Source organism: Ochotona princeps, chromosome 2 (assembly GCF_030435755.1).
Source record: "Ochotona princeps isolate mOchPri1 chromosome 2, mOchPri1.hap1, whole genome shotgun sequence".
Classification (NCBI taxonomy): Eukaryota; Metazoa; Chordata; class Mammalia; order Lagomorpha; family Ochotonidae; genus Ochotona; species Ochotona princeps.
The window spans coordinates 122,394,016-122,420,802 of NC_080833.1; the positions used below are offsets into that span (position 1 = coordinate 122,394,016).

The window sequence follows — 26,787 nt, forward strand, 5'->3', positions numbered from 1 at the left end:
CAGTTGAGGATAACAAAGAGAGCAGGTTGCCAGACATGGTTGTCAGTCTATTTGACACTTGTTACACCTATGGAAAGCAAAGAAAGGACACTTTTTTTTTTCCTTTTTAATGAAAAAAGGAGCTTCTAATGAAAAATCTGGTAGTGTGAACCTGTCACCACATATTTTGCTCTACCAAACTTTCTCAATGCCTCGATCCTTCCCGTGTTACCTCTCCCTTCCTCCCCTCCCCTTCCCCTTCAATGTTTCCTGCTGACTGGACCCACAGACATTCCTCGCTGTCACTACAGCAGACCCTCAACCAACACAGGCCCTTCCAGGAGACCCCTCCTGCTGGAACTCCTCCCTGCGGTGACTTGTGCCTGCAGAGGCCCAGGCATCAGCCGCAGGTGCAACCTCTTCCTCCAGTTCTACCACCACCTTGGGGCTTTTCCAACATCAACACTGCAGCAGCTGGCTGCCTTTTTCAGCAAACTACTCTCTGGGGTGTCCCTGACAGAACCCGCAGCAGCACCGCCCCCCTCCCCCAGGGGCTGGATGAATAGGTGAATAGGTGGCCGCTACCACCACCCCCCCCCCCATCTTAGGGATGTTCAGCTTTGCCTGGTGGGCCTTGGGAAGGCCTATTACCTATTTCAGTCCAGCTGGTCCTGAAACCTGCAAGGCTGACCTTGGGCACGGAAGAGTGACCTAGACCCGTGTACTGAGTAGTTCCTTGACACTAGAGTGGGAATTTTGGCTTTGCAACCTGCAAGGCTGAGTGGACCCTGGTGATGGGGCTCGCTCTGCGGCGACTGCAGGAGGACCCAGAGTTTTCTGCTGTGTCACTGCCCTGAGAGGGAAGTGTGATGCTGCTACTCCCGGACCAGAGGAGGCTTCGGCTGGAAAAACGAGGGGGTATCGTGCCCAGGGCTGCCCTGCATCTTCTTGCCACAAGAGCTCGGGTGATCCCAAATGTCCTTTAGCTACAGGCACGGTACAGCAGAACGAGGTGGGGGCACCCCAAGCGGAACAGAAGCACGCCATTGAGCACACCAGCTGCCGGCCTGGCACCGAAGCTGCTGGGTCACGTGCAAAGACACTGTCGCCCGGGTCTGGACTGGCGTGAGCTACAACCGGTTTCCAGAGGTCAGCTCACTGGGGGCTACCCCCTCCCAGAGTCCTGGCTCCGGGGCTACCGCCCTGCAATGGGCTTGGCAACTGTCCCTGCTCAAGGTGGCTCAGGCCGCTCGCAAGGAGCACAGCCCGGACTCTAGGGAACCAAGGCTGCCGGCTGGGCGGGTCTGGGAGGAGGGACCGGCTGGAACTGCAACCGCAGTGGCCTGGACTGCGAGGGGGCGGCAGGTGCAGGAGCGGAGAGGAAGGGCGGAGCTGGGCAGACCGTGCCTCCAGCCGTCCCGGAGTGACCTTCCCTCGCCCCTCAAGCGCGACGGAGAGCCACTTGACCGTGGGGGCTGGGTCAGGGCCTCGGGGAGCGACTCCAAGGCAGGCCACCCCCCACCCCCATCTCCGAGGCGGGGTGGGTTTTGCGCCCAGCAAAGAGATGCGGGGGTAGGGGTGTGCGCTCCCCGCCGCTCCCTTCGCTCTGCTCTGCGCCCCGGCTCCCCTAGGCAGGCCGGCGCGCCCGGGCGGCTCCTTTGTGCGGGCCCCGCGCCCGCCCCGCCGGCTCCGGGACCCCGCCTTCCAGCGCGGCCATTGGCTGGACGGCAGGGCGGCGGGCGGGGTCCGAGCGGCCAGGGCGCGGTATATAGTAAAGGTAGGGCCCGCGCCCCCGGCCAGGTTCTCGCTTCGGGGCGCGCGCGCGCGTGTGTGTGTGCGTGTGTGTGGCGAGGCCCCGCGGTCCGCCGGTCCGTCCTTCCCGCTTGACTTTTCCCCTCCCTTCGCCCGTCGCCGCAGAGGAGGGACCCCCCCCCCGGGGGGCAGCCGAGCGTCCGAGCCCCTCAGGGCGAGAGGAGTGCGTGGAGGAGGACCAAAGGGAGCGGTGAGCGGCCGTGCGCCCACCAATAGGTGCGGGGCTCGGAGCCGCCCAGCCCGCGCGTCCCGCCCCCCTCCTCCGCCCCCGCGCGTCGCCGCCCCCCGCCCCCCGCCGCTGCCTGGGCTCCCTCGGCCGCGCGTCTCGCGTCTCGGCACTTGGAGGAGCCGCAGCGGCAGCGGCGCGTCCCAGCCTCGGAGAGAGCCGGGCCCCGCACGCACGCCGACCGGCTGCCGCGAGCACGCGAGGCGCACGCCGCCGCAGTCCCCACCTTCAGTCCCGCGGCAGCTGCTGAGCCGCCACCATGGCGCGCGGGAAAGCCAAGGAGGAAGGCAGCTGGAAGAAATTCATCTGGAACTCGGAGAAGAAGGAGTTCTTGGGCAGGACCGGTGGCAGCTGGTGTAAGTACCGGGTTCTGCGGGCTGCCGCTCCTAGCGCCCTGCCGGTGCCGGTTCCGCGCACCCCTCCTCCGCAGCACCGGCCAGGCCGGCTGCGATGTGCGGGTCCTGCTGCCCCGGAATGCGGAGTCCCCAGGAGGGCGCGGGGTGGCTGCGGGAGCCCGCCTGCCAGAGGGGCTGTGTGTGTGTGTGTGTGTGTGTGTGTAGCGTGCCAGGCTGGTCTTTTGGTAATGTGCAGCCACCCCAGCGGGCATCATTCGATTCTTTTCCTGTTGGGAATGGCCAAACTCAGGGAGACTGGCTATGTGTCGCCCTGTGACTGTCCTAGGTCTCTCCAAAAACGGGATTTGGGGACTGCGAGAGAAGCTACTGTAGTTTTCGAATGTAATGCGGACGAGGTCGTGTGGCACAGCATCTTGCTTCTGGTCTGAATGCGTGCCCACGAAGAGAGGAGAGGGGCCAGGGAGAGGACTCGGGGTCCACACTGCAAGATTTTATAGCGGTGGCCGGCGCTTCCCTCCCGCTGACCTAGACTGGCCCATTGAGATCCATGTCGGGGCTCGGTTTCAGAGCTCTGGCCGGAAATATGTGAAAGACTGATTGTTTTTTTGGTCCAAACAGATGCCCATGGGCAGCTTGGGCTGGTTACAGTAAGGCATCCGTTAGTCCAAGAGATAAATAGCACAGAGAGGCAGTCGATCTCTGAAAATGTTGCCCAGCCTGTTGCTTGGTTGCATGAATATGCCACCCATTTGTCCCCCACTCCACTGAAAATTAGGAAATTAGATCTCTTACGGGCTTTCTGACACCTTATACCAGGAAGCTGACTTTTTTTTTTTAAGGTCATTTTGAAGGGCAGAGTTGTAGGCAGATCTGCGTGAGTCCTGCCTGCGGAAGGGAGGGGAGTCCCCCCTGCAGCATCGCTGCCCCCTCCCCCTTCTCCATCATCATCATCAGCAGCAGCAGCAGCCGCCCCACCGCTGCAGTCACCAGGGGAGCCCTGAGGAGGGGCTGATGCAGCGTTCCTGGTTGGCAGGATCTGTGTGAACAGGGGGAGAATGAGTCAGGGAAATAGGGCTCGGCTGACATTTTGAAATGGAAGCAATGTAACATGATTTTTTGGGGGGGGGTAAAGGAAAAATATGCGGCCTATAGCAAGTCTGTCTTGATGGAGAATCAAAGGGTTAATAATGCATCACACTTCAAGGTTAGTCAAGGTGAAACCTCATTCCAGGGCATTACTGGGAAGCCTAGGTCCTGAGCCATGGAAAATGTGGTTCTTTCTAGCATGGCTTTTACCTTTTGTGTGCGATTTTACACTGCTTTGCGGAGACTGGGATTGTCTTAGTGGCTCTGGCAGTAAAGATAGCTCCCTGTGTTTTTCTGATGTACAAGGGGATACCTGAGGAGCCGTGGGGCTTGTGTAGGCTGAACAGCTCCCAGCCAGGGCCATCTCCTAGCAACTCCTTGAACTTAAGGGAGGCCTGGGAGGTGCACTGCGGACCCGGAAGTGGGTGCTGGTCTCCCCAGGTTAGCCAGGCTGCCTTCCCTGGTGGGCTCAGCCTGGCTGTGACATGGCACTGGGCCAGGGCTGCAGTGCCTCCAGGCACATTGTGAAATTTGCCCTCTAGTGTTCTTCCCCTTCGTAAAATGCATTTCTTTCCTCATTCCAACTCCATGTTTCCTAGAGTAATATTTGCTGTAAGGGGAAGGCGGTATGGAAGGACGCAGTCTTTAGGTTGACACAACCATGGAAGATACAGACAATGTGTTCGTGTCTGTGGCTTGATCTCACACCCTTACCCGGATGGACGATCGCAGGTCCGCAGCGCCAGGCTGCTTCTCTGCTCTTGGCTTCCATTTTCCTAGGTACAGGTACTGGGCTTGCTCCAGTCTGTGTTTCGTGCTAATATGTCTGCCTGCTCCTGTCTGACCTTTTGGAAGAGACAGAACCTCTTCCAGGCAGAGAAGGTAGCGGCCGTCAGCCTGTCTGCTGTGGCGAAAAGGCCCTTTTTAAAGCACTAGGCCCAACACGGATGCCCTTGGGAGGAGGGCAGCGTGCCCTTGGCTCACTTTTGTTGTAGGTAGATTCTCATCAAGATGGATGCAGGGGACTCCAGCCTGTCACCTGCTGGAGGAATCATGGCATGCAAATCACTTTGTGCTTTCTGCCTTCTGGTGAAGTTAATACCAGCATTTTGTTTTGATAGTTCAGCCCTGAAGCCATTTTCCTATGTACCTGTGACCTTTGCAAGGGTACTTTTCCTTTTCCTGATCGCAAAATCTAATATATATTTATTTGCACCAAAGGGAAAACACCTTTAAAGCTTTCCTTCCGTGCCATGATGGTTTGTGCTGCAGGTCTAGGCTGGGATTTTTGTTGTTTTTGTTGTGTTTGTTTTCCTTTTGGTTTTTTTTTTTTTTTTTGAGTGGCTCCTGGTGGCCTGGGTCTGGGTCAGCCACCTTCATTAGCACTAACAGTTCAACATGCTTCCCTGTAACCAGGCGACCTCAGAACAGTAACTAGGTGAGATTTTGCTAAGAAATATGTCAGAGCAGAAAGATAGGGGTTGGGGGAGCTTCTCTTCCGATATATCTGAGCAGAATGGAATGGCTTGCATACATTTAGTGAAAGTGCTTGCACAATGGCTTGTTTTTCCAGCGCTCTGCAGTTTAAACTGTAGTGTGAATTATGCGCCTTTTGTGCTGTTAACATCGGGTAGCCTCATCTGTAGCGTGAGTACAGAAATGTGGACTGCCAGCCAATGGGAGAGGCTCATGTGGCTAGCTACGGTTGTCTACATGAAATGGGGGACAAGGGGCCCCAGGAAAGAGAGCCAAGCCCTGAAGACTCCAGCTGCTCGCTCGCTGATCCCCTTGTACCCACTCCGCACCTCTTCGGAAAAATTTTCCAGATCCCTTGACGTCACAGCCCTGCCATTTGCCTACTGCTGCTTGGATACAGAATGCAGCACTTAACCCCTGTCCTGCTGGGATGGAGTGGAGGAGCCGTGGGGGCGGGGGTGGCTCCGGGTTATGCAACCTGCACATTCCTCCTCACCTGTGCTTTTCAAGGCCCATTTCCTTGTTCTGCAGGTGGGGAGAGGGGAGGATTATGATTAAGCACTCTGCTGAGGTTTTGTATGTGTTTCTCTTGTTCCGGTGTGATGTTCGGAATCATTTATTGTGTGATGGGGAAGCTGGGCCCTTAGAGGAATGGAGAGGGAAAAGACTGATTCCTGCACTTGAAGTCTGGCTGCTTACTTCCTCTCCGCTGCTCTCCGTCCAAGTACTCCAGGTTTTAGTGCAGGAGACTTGGACCACTTTAGAAGCAACCTAGAGCTCCTCTGTGCGGTCGTGTTTCTGACTTGATAATGTTACAGTTCACCGGTTCCTACTTTGGCGTTCGTGTCGGGTTATTTGGTTGGCACAGGGCTGCCGGGCGATGCCTAGTACAGGCTGTTACTGTGCGGCTAATCAGTGAGATAATCCGTGTAAACTAGTAACTGATAGCTCCATTCCAGTCTGTGGGCTTGTTGGGATTTTTTTTTTTCCCCTCTTTCTTTCTTTTACAGTTATTTCGGTCTCTGTGCTTTTATCCCGTGAATTGCAGCTCATGAAGTCACCAACCAGAAGGTGACGCTTGAAGTCACACAGCATTTTTTTTAACGATAGGATTTTTTTTTAACCTTTTGTCTTGTCCTGCTCTCCCTCCTTCCCAGGGACGGGAAAAGATGACAAAACTAGGGCGATAGTAAGGGGCAAGAGACTTTCCTCTGCATTCGCTGCTCTGCGGCCACGTACAAACCCTTAGGTATTTGAGCATTGGGACGAAATGCAGATCCTGAATTGTAGCATCAAATGTCAAGGGACAAGCAGGGAGAACACTCCACCGTGTTTCCCAAGGAATGTATCATCATGTTTGAAATGTGTTGCATAAGTATGCGGCATAGCTGTCAATTGTATTGATCTTTGTGGATATGTGTACACACGTGCACACACATATATGTACACACACACACACGTATTTTGATTTCGGGAATAAAATCATATGTGCATGAACCCTAGCCACGGCCGCACATTCCTTCTGTCTCTGCCCCCTTGCCCAGAATGGAGAGCTACTCATCCCCCCATTTTCACCACACACCAGTGGAAGTGAGATTTGCTGCTTGGTTCCATGTTGCGAAAGGAGCTCTGGGGAAGCAGGGTCGAGGGGAAGCCGTGGCGGGGGTGTGCATCCGCGGGAAGAGGAGGCTTTCATCTGAGTGCCGAACCCCATCACGACCTGTTGTCTCCTCTGTTCTCCTTGCAGTTAAGATCCTTCTCTTCTACGTCATATTTTATGGCTGCCTGGCCGGCATCTTCATCGGAACCATCCAGGTGATGCTGCTCACCATCAGTGAATTTAAGCCCACCTACCAGGACCGGGTGGCCCCGCCAGGTAAAATCAGTTGGGAGGAGGGTTCAGTGCCTGCGTAGGTAGGTCCAGTGGGTGTCAGGTTTTGCAAGTGAGCAAGAATCCTTCCGAACCCTTTGTGTGTGTGTGTGTGTGTGTGTGTGTGAGTGAGATTTTATACCAAGCGTGGAAGGAGGAAACAGGCACGTCTCAGCTGCAGCCTTACCACAACCCGCATTGCAGGCAGAGCTCCCGGCCTTGCAGGCTTGTCGTTTGCACAGCTCTGGGGAGGAGACTCCTGCTCCTGCCACTCGCCACTGTGTGACTGGCCCCTGATGGCAGGCTGTGTCTCCTCGCCCTTGACACGCACAAGATTGATGGGTAGTGGAATCATTTGTACCCTTAACACATGTTGTTTTACTTTCTTGAGGGAAGTGTGACTCAGATAAATCCTTTACAAGAATAATTTGGGCGGATGCTTCGGCGTCTTTAATTTACCTTTAAAGATGGCAAGAAGATTTGCAGTGGACCAGCCACTCACACAGAGAGGAGCCAAGGTGTCAGGGGTCTCCTTTCCCACCTGCATCTTGACCTTAAACACCATGGCTCTTGGTGCTTTGCACTATAAAAACGGGTTTGATGATGAGTCTTATGTACCAGATTTCTGGACCAGGAAAATAAACAGATTGTGCAGGAGCCCTGAGGCACACCTTGGTGTGGATGCCATGTGTTGCTGCACCGTATGGGCAGCTCGGTATACCCTTAGCAGTCTTGGAGCCCCTTGGAAGGCCCACTGCCATTGCCTCTGGCTCTTATAAGACGAGGCAGTGGAACAGCAGCCAACATGAGTTGACCGTCCAGCACTTCTGGAAGTTGTTGTTGGAGTGCCTCGACAGGAAGTGTTGCATAACTTCCGGGTTCTCACTTTGTCAGTGACCTTGAGCTTGCTGCTGGCAGGGAGGTGACAGCTGCCTCTTCTCCTCTTTCTCTGGGCAACAATTTAATAACAGCTGTCTGGAATGACAGTCTTGAAACCATCTGCACAGCATCGAGCAGCCTAGGTAACGTGTTCATCATCCCCACCTCTCTGCTGTGGGAAGGAAACAGCAATTCTTGTGTTACATAGATGTCAGGCATTGTCGGCTAGCGCTACGTCTAGTTTAAAAGAACTTATACAGATATCCATATGTATGTGTATATATGCATATACCTAAATATATACACATTCTCTGTATATATCTGTGCACACACACATTATTGGAATTCAATAAAGAAAATACATATCTACATAAATGAGTTAAATTTGCCAGGTAAGTCAGTTTCCAGCAATTGTTTCCCCTATGGAAAGGGTGGTGAGCTAAGAATTCTGATGCATACGGAGAACTGAAATAAACACGTTTCTCACCAGCCTCTGTGATAATGAAGCCTGTTTGTTTTTTCTAACCTGTACTGGATGACCTCTCATGGTAGTGTTAGTGGTGGTGGTGATCGCAGAGTGTGTAGATGTTTGTTTTTGTCGTCCCCCTTCCTGTTTAATAATGGCTGTTTAAAAGCCGTTCTTCCATGATGATGCCTGTGTATAGTAATTCTTATACCAAAGATGGCACAAAAATTGTTTGGAAACTTAATTTTAATTTCCTAGCTTTCGAAAAGGGTCCTTGATGATGAACTCTGCGGGAGTCCAAATGCATCAAATGTAAAACATTTTCCTCATGCCGTTTGCAGAACCAAGTCTCACCAACAGTCCAGTTTGCTAAACTTGTAGCCGGCCGTGCCCTGACTGGCTGGGTGCTGGGTGCCCATCCCCTGCCAGCCTCTCCTTCCGGCCCCTTCCTCAAAGACGTACTCTTTGTACCTATATTTAGAGTGTTCACAGCAGTTGCACTGACCTGACCAACTCCCCCTTCTGCAGAGGAATGCTGGTGGCTCATCTTGGAGCTATGCATTCCTGTGCTTGCTTGGGTCTCGGTCACCGCCGAGGGCCTCCGTATTCCCCACTCTGGCCTCCAGGGTCTTTGTGATTCCCTGTCCTTTTCTTCACCCCCTTACCAGTCACCTTCCCGGATTGATCTAAGCCAACCATAGCCCCCTTACCCAGTGGAAGTTTTCTGTGCTTTTAACCCAGGAATATGACAGCCGTTAGAAAACCACAGGGCCCTGTGTGCGTTGAGGGACCCAGCTGGACCCTGCTTGGTACAGCAGGTGTTTAAGTTGTACTTTGGAATGATAATGACCTCCATAAATATGCAGATCAAACACCCACATTGAAGCAGGCCCTGACAATTTTGAGGTTTCACCTTGGTGTGTCTAAGCCTGCATTGTCATGACCAAGAGGGAAAAAATATCAGTCGAGTCACTTGTACCTTGTGAGAGCTAGAGGCCTTTCATCCTCTGAGGAGATAATACTTACCAACACTGTCATCCACTGTTCCTGGCTCACTGTCACAGCACTTCAAGCCTAGCCTGACGGCTGTATGGGCTTCCCCTTCTGGAATGTGGTGGTGCGGGATCGCCCCTCGCTCGCAGTGACGGCCTTGTCTCCCATCCTCCATAGCTGTCTTTACTCACTGAGCATCCCGAGGCCGGCCCTCCATGCTGCCTGCCCCGTGCTGTAATGGAAAAGTCTTCTTTGCATCCGCTGATGCCCTTCCCCCATCCGCGCCCACAGAGCCACTGTGCAGTGAAGTGAAGGGTGCTGGGTGTCAAGGGGTGGGACCCGGGGGGGAGTGCTGGCCTAGATGCTTCCACGTAAGCACATATGGACTTGACTCCTGCTCTTGCTCTCACGGTTGTTTCGCTCTTCAAGGTGGCTCCGATGCTGGCCGAGCTCATGTTAAGAGTGTTCTGGACTCTGGGCAGGTGTAGGTTGCCTGGGCACCTGCAGACCACCTTGGCACTGCCAACAGTTTTGATTCCATCTGTTTGGGGAGAGGGAATTTTTTGATCTGGAAATCTGGTAGGGGATTAGCCATGGCAGTACAAATCCCAAGTGTTTAAATAAAATTCCTGAGAAGTGATGAAGTCAGTCTCACAAGAGCTGAGTTGTTTCTTCTCCTCAAACTGCATCACATTCGTATCACTTTGTCTCCGATTTCAGAGGTCATTAGAAACACTTGGCTTCCTTGTTCTTCAGACACATTGGTACTTGAAAGTACTGAGAAGGTGTCTTTCCTCTGTGCTTGGTTGGAACCCACACATTGGTAACGTGCCAGCTGACCTGAGGCACATTGATGTATGCACACACTCAGTCCAGGCCTGCGTAGCTTTCCCTCTTTTCCTCTTCTTTTCCCACCATCAGGTGAATTGTACCAACCTTCTCCCAGAACTCTTAGGCTACAGATACCTCAGCATTTGGTGGCAGTTGCGATGTCCAGAGGCTACTTGCCCAGCCTTCCTGGCGTAGTAAAGGACTTATTCTGGGGAACTTTGTCTTTGCAACTCACCTGCCCTGTAGCTGTGACTTTCTTTCTGAAGACCGGGATACCACACATAAATCATTTCCTGGGCAAAGGGAGCCTAAGGATTAACTTTAAAATGTTCCTAAAGCTGAAGAAATGTATGCTCATTGTAAGGCGTGTGAGCGGAACAGAGGTTCTTGGCAAGCAGAAGCAGGTGGAAGATCGGTAAGGACAACAGGACCGATGCTGGGTTGGTCGGTGCAGCTTCACATCCTGGGGAAGGGCTCTGTTGTCGAGGGTGTTAGTGGAAGGAAAGAACAGCCTGGGGGGTCTCTGTCCCTGCCAGGATAAAATCAGAGGGTGTGGGATAGATGGCTCTGGGTGGTTGGTTGGCGCTCTCCTGCTAGTACTCGTGACCTGATGGGCCATCTGACAACAGACAAGACTAGAGAGAAACTGCGGACCTGAATGGGAACTGGAAAGTAGTGTCCAGTAGCTGTTGACCAGATGAGGATATCTTTTCCCACATGTATGCATGGACAGACCTCATCACACACCACATAGGACTTAGTGTCCAATTTCAGGATACTGGCGACTTAGCAAATGTTTTATAACTAGACAAGTCAGTTGTATAGTATGCACTTGTTCTTTGATTTGGTCTTGAACAAAATACCTAGTTAGTGTCAAATACTAAGGTTTGTCTGTCTCTATTTTTCCCTTTATGGAAGTGGCCTCTTGTGATCTTTGGAGGATAAGCATAATTATGAACCATAAAAAATAATAATACATCCCTGTGAAGTTGTATGTGCTTTTTAAAAGATAGAACATATGAAGGAAAATTACATTAAAATGTTTTTAATTCTAAAAAAAAAGGATAGAACATATGAAAAAGAACATATGAGAAAAGAGTGTTTACGCGCCTGAAAATGAACGTACAACTGCAGGGAGAAGTCTGCTCATGAGAACTGACCTCATGGACAGAAAAGGGCCTTCAGCCAGCGTCCGAGGCTCTTGGCTCAGGCAGGATGATCTAGAGAGGCCGTGGGGACCGTCCACTCCTTCACCTTGTTCACTGTTCAAAGAAAGCAGCTTCAGGATGTCTGGGAGGGTGCCCATGTGCCCTGCTTCAAGTTAGGAAGATCCACTGTGGCCTATCCTGTAGGGCTGACCTGGAGCAGAAATTTAGTACAAAAAACCCCGGGCTGCTTTGTCCCCTGTGCTTTCCGTAGCATCTGTCTAGAACCATTCAAAGAGTAGAAAATCTATATACACCAGAGTGTGTTTGTATGTCTCTATGTATATGGGCATATAAGCGCATGCCAGGGGACTTTCCAAGAGTTTGTGGAAAATGAATTCAAAAGAGAAGTTGGGGACCAGTACATTGGCTCAACGGTCTAATCCTTCACCTCCAAACCTGGCGGCCATGTGGGTACCAGTTTGTGTGCTGGCTGCTTCACTTTAGGGAAAGAGTGGAGAATGGCCTGAAGCCTTGGGACCATGCACCTGCATGGGAGACTCACAAGAAGTTCTTGGCCTCTGGCTTCAGATCAGCTCAGCTCCGATGGTTGTGGCCATCTGGGGAGTGAACCAGCACATGGGAGATCCTTCTGTCTCTCCTTCTGTCTGAAAATCTGCTTTTTTCTATAAAAAAAAAATTTGGTGCTGCAAAGCAATTTGAAATGCACAGTAACTTCACACTCTCTATGTCTATCTGATCATACTCTCCCAGATTTCGTTAATTTGGAAAATCTTTTCCAGCCAGGCGTGTGCAGCTGACTGGGCTGCGGGCACGTTGTGCGTGGCCGTCGCGCAGAGGCCATGCCTCCTGTGTGCTTAGTCATCTGGCTCCCTCCTGGAGGAGCCTACGGAAAGTGATGCCTGTTTAGAGTATTTGGTTAGTGATTCATCAGCTGTATTAAATGACAGGTACAAGCAGCTGTGCTGGGAGAGCCACTTGAGCAAGTATGACAAGGTTAAAATGGCTGCATTCTAATTTAGCTACTTCCAACCCACAAGTAGACAGAGCATGATAGATTGGCCATATCACAAATGTAACTGGAGCAAAATACTTTTTTTCTTTTTTTTGTTAATGGGAAGCCCTTTACTTCCTCTTTTTCACTCCCTCCTTTCTTTTTTTTTTTTTTTTCTTGTTGGTTCCCTTCTAGTTAAGGCCAAAGATAGTGTTTTTTCTTTTGTTTTCCTTTCTTTTCTTTCTTTTAAGATTCATGTATGTACTTGGAAAGTTACAGAGGAGTAGGAATAGGAAGAGAGAAAGGAGTCTCCCATCCTCTGGTTTACTCCTCAAGTGGCCACAGTGGCTAGGGCCAAGCCAGCCCGAATCCAGGAAGTTCATTGAGGTCTCCCAAGTGGGCGCAGAAACCCAAACACCTGGTCCATCTTCCACGGCTTTTCTCAGGCCGTTAAAAGAGCGAGATTCAAAGCAGCGAAGCTGGCAAGTGAACTGGATCCCATATAAATACATACAGCGGTTCTATACATCATGCCACATTGTCAGCCTGGGTGTTATTTGTTTTTCTCGATATGAGACAGATGAAAAGCAAATACATCTTTAAAGAATTTTTTTTAAAGTTCAAATCTTGTGTAAATTTGAAATATTGATTAAAAGCCCAATGTAAAAATTTCACATGCTTCTGACTGGCGCTGTGGCAAAGTAGACTAAGCTTCCAGCTGTGGTGCTGGTATCGGATATGTTGTTAGTTCTAGTCCTCACTCTCTACTTCTGACCTGCCTCTATGCTTATGACCTGGGAACTCAGTAGTGGATGGCCCAAGTCTTTGGACTCCTGTGCCCATGTGGACACCCAGATAAAGCTCCTGGCTTTCAGCTTTGGATCTGCTTAGCTCCAGCCATTGTGGCCATTTGGGGAGTGAACCAGTGGATAGAAGATAGATAGAGAGATAGAAAGAAGATAGAAGATTCACAGATGTTCCTGGGCTCTTAGGCTGTGGATAAAGGAGGTTGGGACAGTGGTTGACAGACTGAGAGAATGTCTTGAAAGAGGAGGAAATGGGGGTGGGAAGGCCCTCCAGGAGGGCCCTTGGGCTGGAGAATGGCCGCACAGATGTGTGTGTGGGCACATCAGGATGCGTGTGTTCCTTGCTCAGGACATGGAGGAGTTGGGAGCATGACCTAATTACGAAGCATCCGAGTTTTCCAAAAATAGCATTTGGGCCCTTTTCTTTTTCCTTTCTTTTCTGTTTTCCATTTCCCTTCCTCTTCCTCTTCTTGTTCCCCTTCATTCCTCTCCTCTTTCTTCATTTGAAAAGCAGGGAAAGAGAGATCATTCATCCTCTGGTTTTCCTTCCCAAAAGCCTACAGCAGCTGATGCTGAAGCCCAAAACTCCATCTAGTTTCCCACGTGGGTGGTAGGACTCCTCCAAGGACTTGAGCCATCACCTCCTAGCTCCCAGGGCAGGCCTTAGCAGGAAGCTAGAATCAGAAGAGGAGCTGGGGACGCCAAGCAAGGCACTGTGGTATGCAGTGGGGCGTTTCACACCACCTCTTAACCTACTACGTCCGACACCTGCCACAGAAGCTGATTATCTTGGCAAAATGGCCGCTAAGGTTCCTCTAGTTATCTTCTTGTACCCCTCGGACGCCAGAGATGAACTTTGCCCACAGAAGAAAGCACACATGGCTGAACTTCCTGGGCTCATCTGTCCTTCTCGGCTGCCTCTACCAAGGTCCTCTTTCACCTAATTCAGAAAGGACAAGACACAGACGTTGATCCAAAGTCTAACCCGGCTCAGTTGCCCATTTCATCCTGGTGTTTTTGATTTGCTCGGTGCCTGGTGCTGCCTTTGTGATCAGAACAGCGTCAGGCTCCTCTAGGCTGACCCACAATTTCTTACTTGGTGACACTTGACTGGGCTTAGAGCATGAGCAATGCTGACTGAACGATTCAGGCTGGCAGGTACAAATCAGTGTGATTCCGTGACTTTGTCCCATTGTTTCTTACTGGTCCTCTCTGGAAGGCCTGAGACCAGTTGTGTATAGCTGTTGTCTGGGCCAGCAGCACAATGACAAGGAGTAAGACTTCTGTTGTCAGGAATCATGGATGAAGTGATGGCTAATAAGAGAGGCTGACACAGGTTATCAATCGAACATGAACTTGGCTTTGACCATAGCTGCTAGGTTCCTGAAGAAGAAATGCACTACTAGCATTGTTTTGGTGGTGAAGAGCCGAGAGGATGGAGGACTGCTTGCTCCTGCCACCTGGGCTATTTCCGCGTGGTGACCCTAGACGTGACATTGTGGCGGATGGAGAAGCTTCCGCGCGATTCCCCCTCTCTTCTTGCCCTCTCTTTTCCTTGGAGAATCCAAGAAGCAATCTTGTACTTCGCACACATATCAAGGAAATACAATCTTGAGTGGTACCTAGAAGACAAAAGGGAGAGGTTACTGGGGAGTGAGAGGCCAGCTGTCAGGGAGGCCAGCTGAAACCCGGCCAGGGTGGGCTGAGGGCACTTGGGACTCTTACTGTGTGACGTAGGGCTGCTTTGGCTTATTTTCCTTTCTTCAGCTTACTCAGTGAGATCCTCCAAGCCTCGTATGAGGATGCACCCCATCAGCGTCGGGATTTTGCTGCATCCCCTCTCTACAGATGGACGACAGCACACATCCTTCTCCCAGGGGTGTCCCTGCAGTCAGCTGGCTGTAGATGTCCCCACCTTCCCACTTGCTGATGGTCAGAGGCCAGCCCTTAGTTTCTGACATCTGATCTCCTCCCTTGCCTCCACTCCTGCTCCCTTGCTTTCGCTGTCTGGATTCACCATTTCACCCTGAGTATGTACATCTTCTCTTAGCCCATTTCTCCCCCACCAATCTCCTGTCTTACAAAATACCTTTGAAAAAATTTCTGTGCAAACTCTTTAGCTGATAGGGCCTCTCGGGTGGGGCTGCCCCTGCAGGCCGCATTCTCTCAGCATTCCTGGGGGAAAGCACTTCTCTCTCCTGTGTTCTGCCGAGCCTTTGGCTCTGGGCCTGTCTCTGCACTTTCCCAGGTCCAGGCAAGTTACTTGGATTTAAAACAAGTCTTGTTTACAACCCCGACCTGGTAGGTGCTTCTTTGGTCAGCTTTCCCTGTTTTCAATGGCAGCTCTGTTTGCCTCCGCTATCTGAAGCATTACATTTCAGTGGAAGCTTGCACTCACTCAACCTCTGTTTATTTTGTTTCCACTCACCTTTGTTTATTTTGTTTTTGTGAACATATAATTTTCATTGTGTTGCTTTCTTACACGATGAATGAGGGTGGAAAAAGATTGTTGAGAGGATATTTAGTTCTTAAACATATGTCAGTAGGTTTCTTTGGCTTCTGATCTCCTATAAATTTAAGCGTAGTAGCCTTTGTTTATTTTAAACCAAAGATTTTTAAAGGAGCAAAGTCTGCTTCTTTCCCTTGCTCATTTTTCCTTCATTGTTGATGCTTCGTCCCCCTGGATTCTTCAGGTTCCTGTTAGTTTTTGAGGTGGTTCTCAATGTCACCCCTGAAGTCCTCTATCTTGGGTCACCCCTCTGGTTCTAATTGTCATCTTTTCTGTTCCTCCAGTGAACTGCACCCATTCAAAAACCTGCTCATACAGCTTCCTAAACTTGATCCACCTCATTATTTAACCACTTTGGATGTTCAAAGCCTTCCTTAATCTCTCGCTAAAACAATAGCCTATCCTTGGTGTCGCGGCTAGCTGAGCCGGCATAATAGGCACGGCAAATGTACACGGAGACCATGATGGTGTTAGAAGTGGTGGGAGCCGTCCGCCCTAAGCCTCTTTATTACCATATTATATCCTCTTCCCCCCAAGCCCCTTAACAGTACAATAGGACGCCAATGAGTCTGCAGAGACCAGGTGTTACTGCTGTAGGCCTGATTCCTGAGTGCTCAGCTAAAGGAATGTAAATCAACTCCTCAGCTCACAACAGATTCCCCATACTTGGGGAGGCTGGCAACCCTGTTCCATGGCTAGGAGTGAATATCAGCTCAGTAGCAATGAGCAAACAGCAGTTCCTGGGCTTGGGAAAACAAAGCACTTCACAGGTAAAACATACGTAAAAGGCACAATGGGAGACAAGAGGCCATGATCTTAGGAGTAACTTAGCTCAGTCACAATGAGCAGACAGCAGTTCCCAGGCTTGGGAAAACATTTTGCACTTGCACAGATGATACACCAGAAATGCATACAATACAACAGAAAGGCATACGATGGGGTACAGGAGGCCTAGACCAAATCTAACAGCATCTGCTATTTCTTTTCCAACAAATCAACCCACAGTCACAGCATAAGCATGCCCACCCGCTCATGTTCATCAGTAAAGTCCTGTTGTTCCATAACTCTGGCAGTCTGTTCTGCGACCTTGTTCACTGTCACCACGGTAGCTGGTGGTAGTGGCTGTTGACGTACTGGCTATGATGGCCGCCGTTATGCCAAAGTCTCTTTTATTCTTATCAGGCCAACATAGGCCTCTCCGTCAGTCCCAACAGACACAGGCGGGATTCAGGGCAGCTGCAGGAGAACAGCAGAATCGCAATCGCCATTCCAGCATGCTGTCAGGGTGCACTGGAACTTGGTGTCATTCCTTTCAGAGGCATCTCCTGTGCTTAAGAGAGAAACATAGGGATAACACAAGCAAACACAAGCTTCAAATTCAATGAGCTAAGGTTCACTCACAAGAGCGAGTCCTCAGGTTCAGAGGAAAGAAGGAACTAATCTTCTGCCATAGTGGCGGGAGGAAAAACAAGAGAGAAAAACCTGTATTCATTTGCCCAATGTTTCCCACGTTGGCATCGAGGGCAAACTCCTGGGGACTGCCTGTCCATATTAACAGCCTGTGTACAACCTTGGAGTGGGCAGTTCCGGCGGATATGCCCTAGCCGGCCACATTTAAAACATCCTTGTTTTGGGCAAACTCCCGAGCCCACGGTTGTGCCATCACGCAATGCCTCTGCAATGGCTGCGCCCATTATCTGTCCTTTCCCGATGTACTTACAAAGTTTAAGATACATGTTAAGGGGCTTATGCGTCCAAGGTCTAATTGCTTCCTGGCACCATTTGTTGGCATTTTCATATGCTAGTTGCTTTACGAAAGGCAGGGCTTGATCTGCATCACCAAATACCCTATCTGCAGTTACCAGTAGGCGATCTACAAATGCCTGGTAAGGCTCGTCCGGGCCTTGGACAATTTTAGAGAGATGTAAATGTAGCGAGCCCTTTGGTGATAAAAACTTCCAGGCCCTCACTGCAGCAGCAGCGGTCTGTCCATAAACTCCTGGGTCATAATTAATCTGATCCTGTACATTAGCAAAATTCCCCTCTCCGGTCAACATATCATGATTTCTCTCAGGAAAGCCTGCCTGGGTATTTTGCCGTGCTGTGTCAAGGCAAAGCTCAAAAAACTCAGATTTCCACATTAGAAAATCGCCCCCATCCAGAGTTGCCTTACAGAGCTGTTTCCAATCGGCCGGAGTCAAATTGTTAGGTGCCAAGGCTTCAATCATGGAAACAGTAAAGGGGGCCGATGGACCGTATATGGCAACAGCGTCCCTCAGACTCTTTATGTCCTTAAAGGACAGTGCCAGGTGTTGTCTGATTCTCTGCCCCTGCTGATTCTCTACCTCAACTACCAGGAAGGTAAAGCGCCTAGCAAGGGCAGCTGCCTCAGGGTCTCCCTGCTCCTGTGCTTGCTGTACCGCACGTTCCACAGCTGAAAGAGAAGTTGAAAGTGGGGGGTCCAGCACGACCAACAGTGCATCCACTCTGTTCCTGCCTCAACTGAAGGGAGAGGCGCTGAAGTTGCTCTTGTAAACCTTTTACAACTGTGCTCAGACATGATGGCGCCAGTGGCTCAGGCGGCGCAGAGAGCTCTGTGCCTGTCCAAGAGGGACATTTGTTTGGCACACGCTCTACAGGTGGAGGATCCTCGGCAAACTCACTTCCATCCTTTTCCTCCTCAGCCTCCTCAGAAGAGGACCGCGAATCTTTTTCGCGCACTTTCTCCAGACCTTGTCTTGTCTGGGGCTCTTTCTCCTTATTTACCCTGGTTTGTAGCTGTCTCCTACTTTTAACGGACAATTTCTTATGGCGGGCTTCCACCACTGCTTGACGGGATGACCAAGCAATATTTAGCAAGCGCCAGAGAAAAAGGATGACTACAGTGAAAGCAAACCATGGGAATACGTCGCAGACAGTTTCAAAAAAACTCTGCGAGGCCTTAAGCATAGTGTCGGTGCCTAGTGACTGGAGCAGATCTCGGATTCCCTTAATTACCTGCATTTTGGAGAGTTCTTGCCCCATGATAAATTTTACTTATTCCCCTGCAAAAATTTTAAAACCTGCCTCTAGATTTCCGGGGTCCCTCAGATTGTCCCTCGTGCCCAAAGACAGGGAGAAGGTCTGGGGATGAAATTAATTATGCCCCTCTAGAGCTAAATCCTAAACTTGCCTCCGGATTTCCGGGGTCCCTCAGATTGTCCCTCGTGCCCCTGAACGGGGAGGACTGGGGATGAGATTAATTTGCCCCTCAGATAGGGGTCCCTCAGATAGTCCCTCGTGCCCTAGCACAGGGAGAGGGTCTGGGGATTAAATCAGTTATGCCCCTGCAAAATTCCCAAATTCCAAATTCTTAATTCAAAATTTCTTAATTCCTAATTCCTTAATTCCTTACCTTCGTAGTTCCAGGGGTCCCTCGGACGTCCTTTGCGCTGTGCCCCACGTTATGGTGCCATTTGTCGCGGCTAGCTGAGCCGGCATAGTAGGCATGGCGAATGTCCGAGCAAAAAGCACCGACACATGGAGACCATGATGGTGTTAGAAGTGGTGGGAGCCTCTGCCCTAAGCCTCTTTATTACCATATTATATCCTCTTTCCCCCAAGCCCCTTAACAGGACAATAGGACGCCAATGAGTCTGCAAAGGCCAGGTGCTACTGCTGTAGGCCCGGTTCCTGAGTGCTCAGCTAAAGGAATGTAAATCAGCTCCTCAGCCCACAACACCTTGGAGCTTGCTTCTCAAGCCCACAGAGAACATTGCCAAGCAATTAATATCCTCGCCACATCCACATTAATTATCACGATTGGCGCTCTTAAATGTTAATTCCCTAGAGTAGTTGTTCTACACTAAGTGTGCTTGAGGCATTCTTCATCTCTCTTAGATGCTGCTGAGCACCCTCTATAAGAGGTGGTGATTTGGTAGGTCTGGGGCAGAACCTCTGAAGCCAGTCTCGAGAGTGACCTCAGGGGTGCCCAGTCAGGGGGCTCCCCAGCCGTAGGAAGCCAGTGGAGGAAGACAGGATGGTTCTGATGAGCCACTCTGATCAAGGTGTCAGGGTTAGAATCTGGTTGCCAGATTTGGTAGATGAAAATATAGGATGCCCAGTTAAATGGGAATTTTAGCTAAATACACAGTAATTCTTTAGGGTAAATATATCCCACATACACTGTGGGGCAAGCTTGTATTTAAAAAATACTTTGAAAATCATTTGATCTTCATCTGAAATTCAAGTTTTACTGAGCAGTCTTAAATCAAATGAATGCACCTGTGATTGAGTCTGGACCTACTGCCCCTGAATGGTGCTGTGTTCAAATAATCACATAGGAAACCTGGTGAAGGAAGAGGCTTTTAGGTACTAAAGGATCCAACAAAGTGGTTTTAAGAGTGCAATACCAAGGCACACACAAAGCGGCAATAGTAATTGCACATAACTGCCAAATTCTTCCAGTTTAGTTACAAGATCCAAGGAAAGATCTCTGTTGAGTAGCTTTGAGTTTTGGAGAGCATGAAGTGGTTATAAATTCATTGACAAGAAGTCCAAAAAGAAGACCTCCATGCGCAAGGCTTCCTGCAACTAGGGAGGGGAAAGCCGGCATTGATTACCAGCCAGCATGCATTTTTTTTAAAAAAAAAAAAAAGTGTGCATGGAGGCACAAGAAAAATAACAGGCTTTGGAGTACAGCATATCTGAGCTGGAATTCCAGTGCCATCACTTCCACTACTTTCTCTTTGACCTTGGGCCAGGTGCTTAACCTTTGGTTGCAAGTGGAATTTATGCCATCATGGTATGTTGTTAGTAAATGGAACTATACAGGATACGAAGGCATAGCCATTGGCACCAAGGTGCTTAATTTACATGCCAGAGGATTGGGTTCATCAGGAAAGTAAAATTTATACAATTTTTTTTTTTTTTTTTTTTGCAAAGGGAGGTTTGCAGAATGTTCTATATGGAGAAATGGTTTCCTGCTTTCCTACTGATCTGTTGCTCTTTTGTTGACTTCCTCTGTGGTCTAGGATTAACACAGGTTCCTCAGATCCAGAAGACTGAAATCGCCTTTCGTCCTAATGATCCCAAGAGCTATGAAGAATATGTGGTGAACATAGTCAGGTTCCTGGAGAAGTACAAAGACTCCGCCCAGAAGGATGACATGATTTTTGAAGATTGTGGTGGTAAGTCGACTCAGTGCCGCTGTCGGTAACTCATTGTCTTTGTCCTTTGTTGTTCATTTCCTGTTTCTGTTGGTTAATGATGGTGAGATTCCTGAAGTCATGGAACAGCTGAACTCTTGGCCACCTTGAGAATCTCTTTACGCAGGAGGATACCGTGGAGCTCCGAGTCCTACTGCTTTCTGCATTGGAAAGGGCTCTGACTGTGAAGCACTCCTAAGACGGCTCTACTGCCCACGAGGCACTCAGAGGCCGCACTGGCAGTGTTGTGTCGTACGCCCACAGAGAGGTGCAGTCAAGCAGCAGCTTCTCTCCCCACAGTGGTGGGCTTCAGACCTAAAGGAAGCCACACTGTTCCTGAGGAAGGAGGATTTCTAGTCAGAGCATCCACCGCAGGTCCCATTTGGATTCAGACGTGGAGAAAGTCGTCAGTAGCTGAGAGTTTTGGAAAAGGTGACAGTTCAAAGGTCGAGAGTGGCATTGCGTTTCAGTGAGTCATTGATGAGAATGCACACCTTCCTCTTGCTCAACACCTCGACCCTTGTTCTCACACCTACCAGAAAGAGCTCTCTCTGTCTCTCTCCCCCTCTGTCTCACTCTCTCTCTGAGCTCCTTGGTGATGGCATTCCTTCTGATTGAATTCCAACATTTGCCAACTCTGTCGTTTTTGTGGAAGACTCTAGTTTGGTCCTCTCATGGAATTGATGCTGCCATTTGAAGTTATACTGGAAACAATATGTAAAGGAAAGATCTTCACTGTGACTTTTTCTCATTAGAATTTAAATAAGTTTCATGTAATTTTGTAACAACAAGAGAGAATCAGTTTGCAAAAGGACTAAAACTGAGGCAGATTTCCATTCGAAGGGAAACTAATTTGTGAACTTAACATATCTATGTAGACATAAATATGTATATGTAAAGAATATAAAAGTTCTGACTTCTGAACCAGCCTTCTGTAGGATGCTATGTATTAGCTTTGACTCTGTTTTCATTTAGTCTTTCTCTGGCTTTTACTTAGGATGCTCTGAATTAAAAATTCTAGAATAAAATTTGTCATTTAAGGATTAAAAAAAATCTCAGTGTCAAAAAGCAGGAACTCAGAAAACGAAAGAAATGTAAATAGTTGTTGGAAAAGAAAATATTCGATTCTTTTCTATCCCTTGCTTTGCCGTTTCACACACTATTTATGGGCACAGTTCCAAGAGATTTGGACAAAACACTTCCAGTTTTGCATATTAGTGACAGTCCTCTTAATGTGTATTTGAATTACTATGTCCCTGTTGTTGAGCTAAGCCAGTGTGCCCTGTGTGAATGATGCTACTCATGAAACATGACACAGCTACCTTTCAGTCTTCTAAATCGCTGAGTGATCCACTATTGAGGGGCAGAGCAGTGTGCCAGAGACCACAGCTCAGGTGCTGCACTTCAAGCTTTGACATCCTGAACCTGCACTGTTGGCCTGGGATCCTTATATTGTCAGTGCAGAGGGAGCCTCACTTCATTCCACCTGTTGCGTGGCGAATAGCACTGTCTCAGGCTAAGTCATTTTGCTGAGGAAGAAAGTTCTTTTTCTATCTTAGTGGCGTTACGGGAATTACTGATAAAATATCAGAACGACTTGTGCATTTTTTAGATTTGCCCAGTGAACCTAAAGAACGAGGAGAATTTAACAATGAGCGTGGCGAACGGAAGGTCTGCAGGTTCAAGCTCGACTGGCTGGGAAATTGCTCTGGATTGAATGATGAAACTTACGGCTACAGAGAGGGCAAACCATGCATCATTATAAAACTCAACCGAGTCCTGGGCTTCAAACCTAAGGCAAGTAGTATGTAAACTCCAGAGGGTAGTGCATCTGCCTCACCCTTGAGCTCTGACATGTGTGCAGTTTTGTTAGGGATTGGCTGCTGTATTTTGGCTTATGGGAAGAAACTCGTCGTTTCTGAAATCGGACTCATTTGCCCCTTTATTTAATGAGTGCTATTAATCTCTTTCCATAAAACTTGTCACCTGTGAATGATAGGTTCAAAAGAAAATCAAGGCAGAAATGAGAAGTTTTGTAAACTGAAGGGTGCATCACGGCGCCTTACGACCTCCAGAGGCAGAGGTGGGGAAGTGGGCAGATGGCTGCTAGCCTTACTGGGTGGCTTGAGCAGTCTCCTCAATGTTGCCCTCTCCAACAGAGGGTCTGTAGGAAGAAAAATGGTGAGAGCCATTGTGTCATGCTTGTATTTGAGAATACCTAACCAACACCATTCAGCTGTTAGGCCAAGGAATTGGCATAGCATGGCTAAAAGATCAGTGCCAACATTTTTGAATCCTCTGCTTCTGATATTTCTCCTTGCTAAGTACTGCGCGAACGATTGTGCCACTGTAGCTCCAGTATTTCTCACTGCAGACGCTGAGTTGTTTGGCAAGGTCTGCTGTCCTGATTCAGATCTTTGCCTGTATCTGGATCTTCCACAAAATGATAAGCTCAGCTCCTCAATCTTTTCTTTTTTTTTTTTTTAATTGGTATCCATTGGTTGACTATAGCCACTTCCAAAGTCATCTCTCCCACCCAAACCCCCAGCTGTTTGTCATGGGAATTATTCTGTCAGAGATGGCAGTGCCCTAGCATCTCACTTGGCATGACTTTCTTCATTCTCTGAGGATTAACATTCTCTTCATATTATCAGTGTGCATTCATATGCAACGTCTTTTATCAATAATCATTTCCTCACCATACCTTTTTAAGAGTAAATGTACTGCTGGAAGAAAGTTCCAGAGCACCGCAATCTTTTATTCTAAAACAAATAGTAATTTTTACTGATGTACAGATCAGTCCATTTTGTCTGACCTTGCTCAGACCCAGCGTGTTATATCTACTCACATGGTGTGTTGATGCGAATAAGCAAATGATTGTCTTCCAGGAGTTTGGGGTCAACCTACAAGTCAATTTCCAGGAGTCAGGCATTCTGGAGAGAAAAGGTTGACCTTATTCATGATTCAGGAGGAAAATCCTAGTTTTAGGAAAACTGAATTGGTAGCCTCAGTAATTATCATCGTAGCCAACCAAGAGCATACTTTTTGAGACTAGCTCCTACTTACCAGTGTCTTTGAGAGAACAGGTTCTCATTCAAAGCTCCATTCAGTACTGGGCTATTACATGGCTTACGTAGAGTTCTCAAAAAATCTTCTGAAGTTGCTTTCATTTCAACAAAATCATAAATGCGAGCCTTCCTAATTAGATCAGTTAGGGGAAGCCATTAGTCCACTATTCTGAAGTGTCCTGTTGTTTAAGTTGGCTTGCTGTTTGGACTGCAGACCTGTTTTATGTTTTAGAATTCTAAACAGTTGTTTACAAATTAGTGACCAACAGGGATTTCATTTTCAGCCTCCCAAGAATGAGTCCTTGGAGTTTTCCCCAGTGAAGTATAGTCCGAATGTGCTGCCTGTTCAATGCACTGGCAAGGTAAGGAGGATTACTAAAAACAGGGGTGTGGTGGGGTGGGGACAGGTGGAGAGTGGGAATGAGTCTATTTTCAACTACAGATAAAATTGTAATGTAATAAACAAGAAAAATACCCAGTTAGGTGAGTTGTAGCTATCCTGGCCAACCTTGCAAAAAGACAGAAAGAGGAGTAGGTATCATGGTAACATATTGACACAGCAGGTTAAGCCCCTGCTTGGCATGCCCACATGTGTTTGGAGTGTCTGGTTTGTGTCTCAGCTGCTCCACTTCTGATGCAGCTTCCTGGAGGAGGACTGTGTCATTCCTGGGGAACTCAGAGGGAGTCTCTTTCCCCTTTCTCCTGTTGCGTCATTTCACCTTTAAAATAATTATTCTTTGAAAAAACAATACAAAATGGACAGAAACCAGGATCAGGAATAGAACTGCATGCTAGTTCTCCATTGGCACAAGGGAGTCAGATATCTGAACTTAATCAAGGAGTGGCTCGATTAAGGGCTATTTCAGTGTTTATATCATCATTCACAAGCCATACAAATTATCAACTTAAAAAATATTGAATTCCAAGTCCCTCCTGTGGTTGCTTTGGCCAAACAAGGGATTTTGAAGACTTAGTGACAGCCTACAGGAAGACATTCCCCACCCATGATTTATCAATTTGAATACTTGTTTATAAAACTGCAAATAAGAACTAGCCCACAAGAGTGCTTCTCAATGGCCCATAGTTTATGTTAAAAGTGTTGGGGTGACATTTTGAAACAGTAATGATGTCATAAAAATTTGTGGTTCCCACTTCTCTTTAAAAATTATTAAAAGATTAACAACCAGGACATGTTCCCTTTCAGAAACCATTACTTGGTTAATTATTTAGCGAGAGAGTCTCCAGGAGTTCCATTTTATGCTGGCACCAAGAAAGGAAATATGTAGAAGAAAATGAAAGGCTTATACAGACATGTATGTAAGACAGTGCATAGCTTCTGGGACAGCACTGCGTTGTCTGGTTGTGTGCTGACCCCTTCTTGGAGGCTGGGCTGTCTTGTAGAAACAGTTGATCCTTGCCTTGGTTTCCCCATTGGCATATTGAGAGTAGCCTTCTCTTAGGATGTTTCTTAAGGCTGAGTCTTGTATGTGTGTGAGTGTAGGCTGTCTTTCAGGATATAAACCAACCAGTTCCCATTTCACTCTGTTTCCCAGCGAGACGAAGATAAGGATAAAGTTGGAAGCATGGAGTACTATGGAATGGCTGGCTATGCTGGTTTCCCTCTGCAGTATTACCCCTACTACGGCAAACTCCTGCAGCCCAAGTACTTGCAGCCGCTGCTGGCGGTACAGTTCACCAACCTCACCATGGACACTGAAATTCGCATAGAGTGTAAGGCGTACGGTGAGAACATTGGGTACAGTGAGAAAGACCGTTTTCAGGGACGTTTCGATGTAAAAATTGAAATTAAGAGCTGATCACAAGCACAAATCTTCCCCACTAGCCATTGAATAAGTTAAAAAGATACAAAAACCTACTAGTCTTGAAAAAAAAAAAAACTGTCATACGTATGGGACCTACACTTAATCTATATGCTTTACACTAGCTTTCTGCATTTAATAGGTTAGAATGTAAATTTAAAGTGTAGCAATAGCAACAAAATATTTATTCTACTGTAAATGACAAAAGAAAAATAAAAATTGAGCCTTGGGACGTGCCCATTTTTACTGTAAATTATGATTCCATAACTGACTTGTAGTAAGCAGTGTTTCTGGCCCCTAAGTATTGCTGCCTTGTGTATTTTATTTAGTGTACAGTACTATAGGTGCACACTCTGGTCATTTTTCAAGCCATGTTTTATCATATCTGTTTTCTACTTTATGTGAGCAAGGTTTGCTGTCCAAGGTGTAAATATTCAATGGGAATAAAACTGGCATGGTACTTTTTTTTTTTGGTTTGGCTCTTTCAAAGATAATGGCCCATCCAATGAGCATTTTTAACACACTCCATAGTCTTTATCCTGTGGTGTTCGGTCTTTCGTATTTTTCTTCTTTCTCTGGGGCTGGGGGGGTGGCCTGTCATGGGGGAACTGCCCTTTACATTTTAAGTGACACTACAGAAAAACACAGAAAGATGATGGGTTGTGTTGTGCTTCCTACTGAATGCTGTCCCGACATCTCTTCCCCTATCCTCCAGTATGTTCCAGTGCTGTGTCTGAGATCTGGGGCTGCCCATCACTGTGCTGGTGACAGGGCGAATTCATTTGCTTTTCATCTTCTTTTACTTTCCCTTTTTCCTTTCTCTGGAGGCATCACATGCTGGTGCTGTGTCTTTATGAATGTTTTAACCATTTTCATGGTGGAAGAATTTTATATTTATGCAGTTGTACAATTTTATTTTTTTTCTGCAAGAAAAAAGTGTAATGTATGAAATAAACCAAAGTCACTTGTTTGAAAATAAATCTTTATTTTGAACTTTATAAAAAGCAATGCAGTACCCCATAGACTGGTGTTATATGTTGTCTACAGTGCAAAACTCCATGTTCTAACATATGTAATAATTGCCAGGAGTACAGTGCTCTTGTTGATCTTGTATTCAGTCAGGTTAAAACAATGGACAATAAAAGAATGAACACATAACATCCCTTATGTGCGTGATTCACTCTTGTCTACATGCCCCAGGCTATGACTTCTTCACATTCTATTTTGCTAGTTATCCAGGATCTTGAAGAAATACTGAACCTGA

General features: G+C 48.2%; 2 protein-coding genes across 2 annotated transcripts in view; one reads left to right on the forward strand and one right to left on the reverse strand.

Moving 5' to 3' along the window:
- The first annotated feature begins 1,950 nt into the window (after positions 1-1,950).
- ATP1B1 (ATPase Na+/K+ transporting subunit beta 1) lies at positions 1,951-26,683 on the forward strand. The gene is made up of 6 exons (XM_058660608.1): positions 1,951-2,373; positions 6,683-6,811; positions 20,462-20,617; positions 22,248-22,432; positions 23,988-24,065; positions 25,257-26,683. The coding sequence occupies exons 1-6, from the start codon at positions 2,277-2,279 to the stop codon at positions 25,518-25,520; spliced, it is 909 nt and encodes a 302-aa protein (XP_058516591.1). The 5' UTR covers positions 1,951-2,276; the 3' UTR covers positions 25,521-26,683.
- Positions 26,621-26,787, reverse strand: part of NME7 (NME/NM23 family member 7) — a 210,938-nt gene continuing 210,771 nt past the window's right edge. Inside the window, exon 12 of the mRNA XM_004589161.4 lies at positions 26,621-26,783. Coding sequence (XP_004589218.3) covers positions 26,751-26,783 — 33 coding nt within the window. The 3' untranslated portion in view covers positions 26,621-26,750. The remainder of the gene's footprint in view (positions 26,784-26,787) is intronic.

Bases quoted from the DNA above. Each gene is read 5' to 3' on its own strand.
- ATP1B1 (XM_058660608.1), top strand. From the start codon at position 2,277: ATGGCGCGCGGGAAAGCCAAGGAGGAAGGCAGCTGGAAGAAATTCATC. The intron at 20,618-22,247 runs GTAAGTCGACTC...TGCATTTTTTAG, and splicing joins GATTTTTGAAGATTGTGGTG to ATTTGCCCAGTGAACCTAAA. The intron at 22,433-23,987 runs GCAAGTAGTATG...TTTCATTTTCAG, and splicing joins TCCTGGGCTTCAAACCTAAG to CCTCCCAAGAATGAGTCCTT.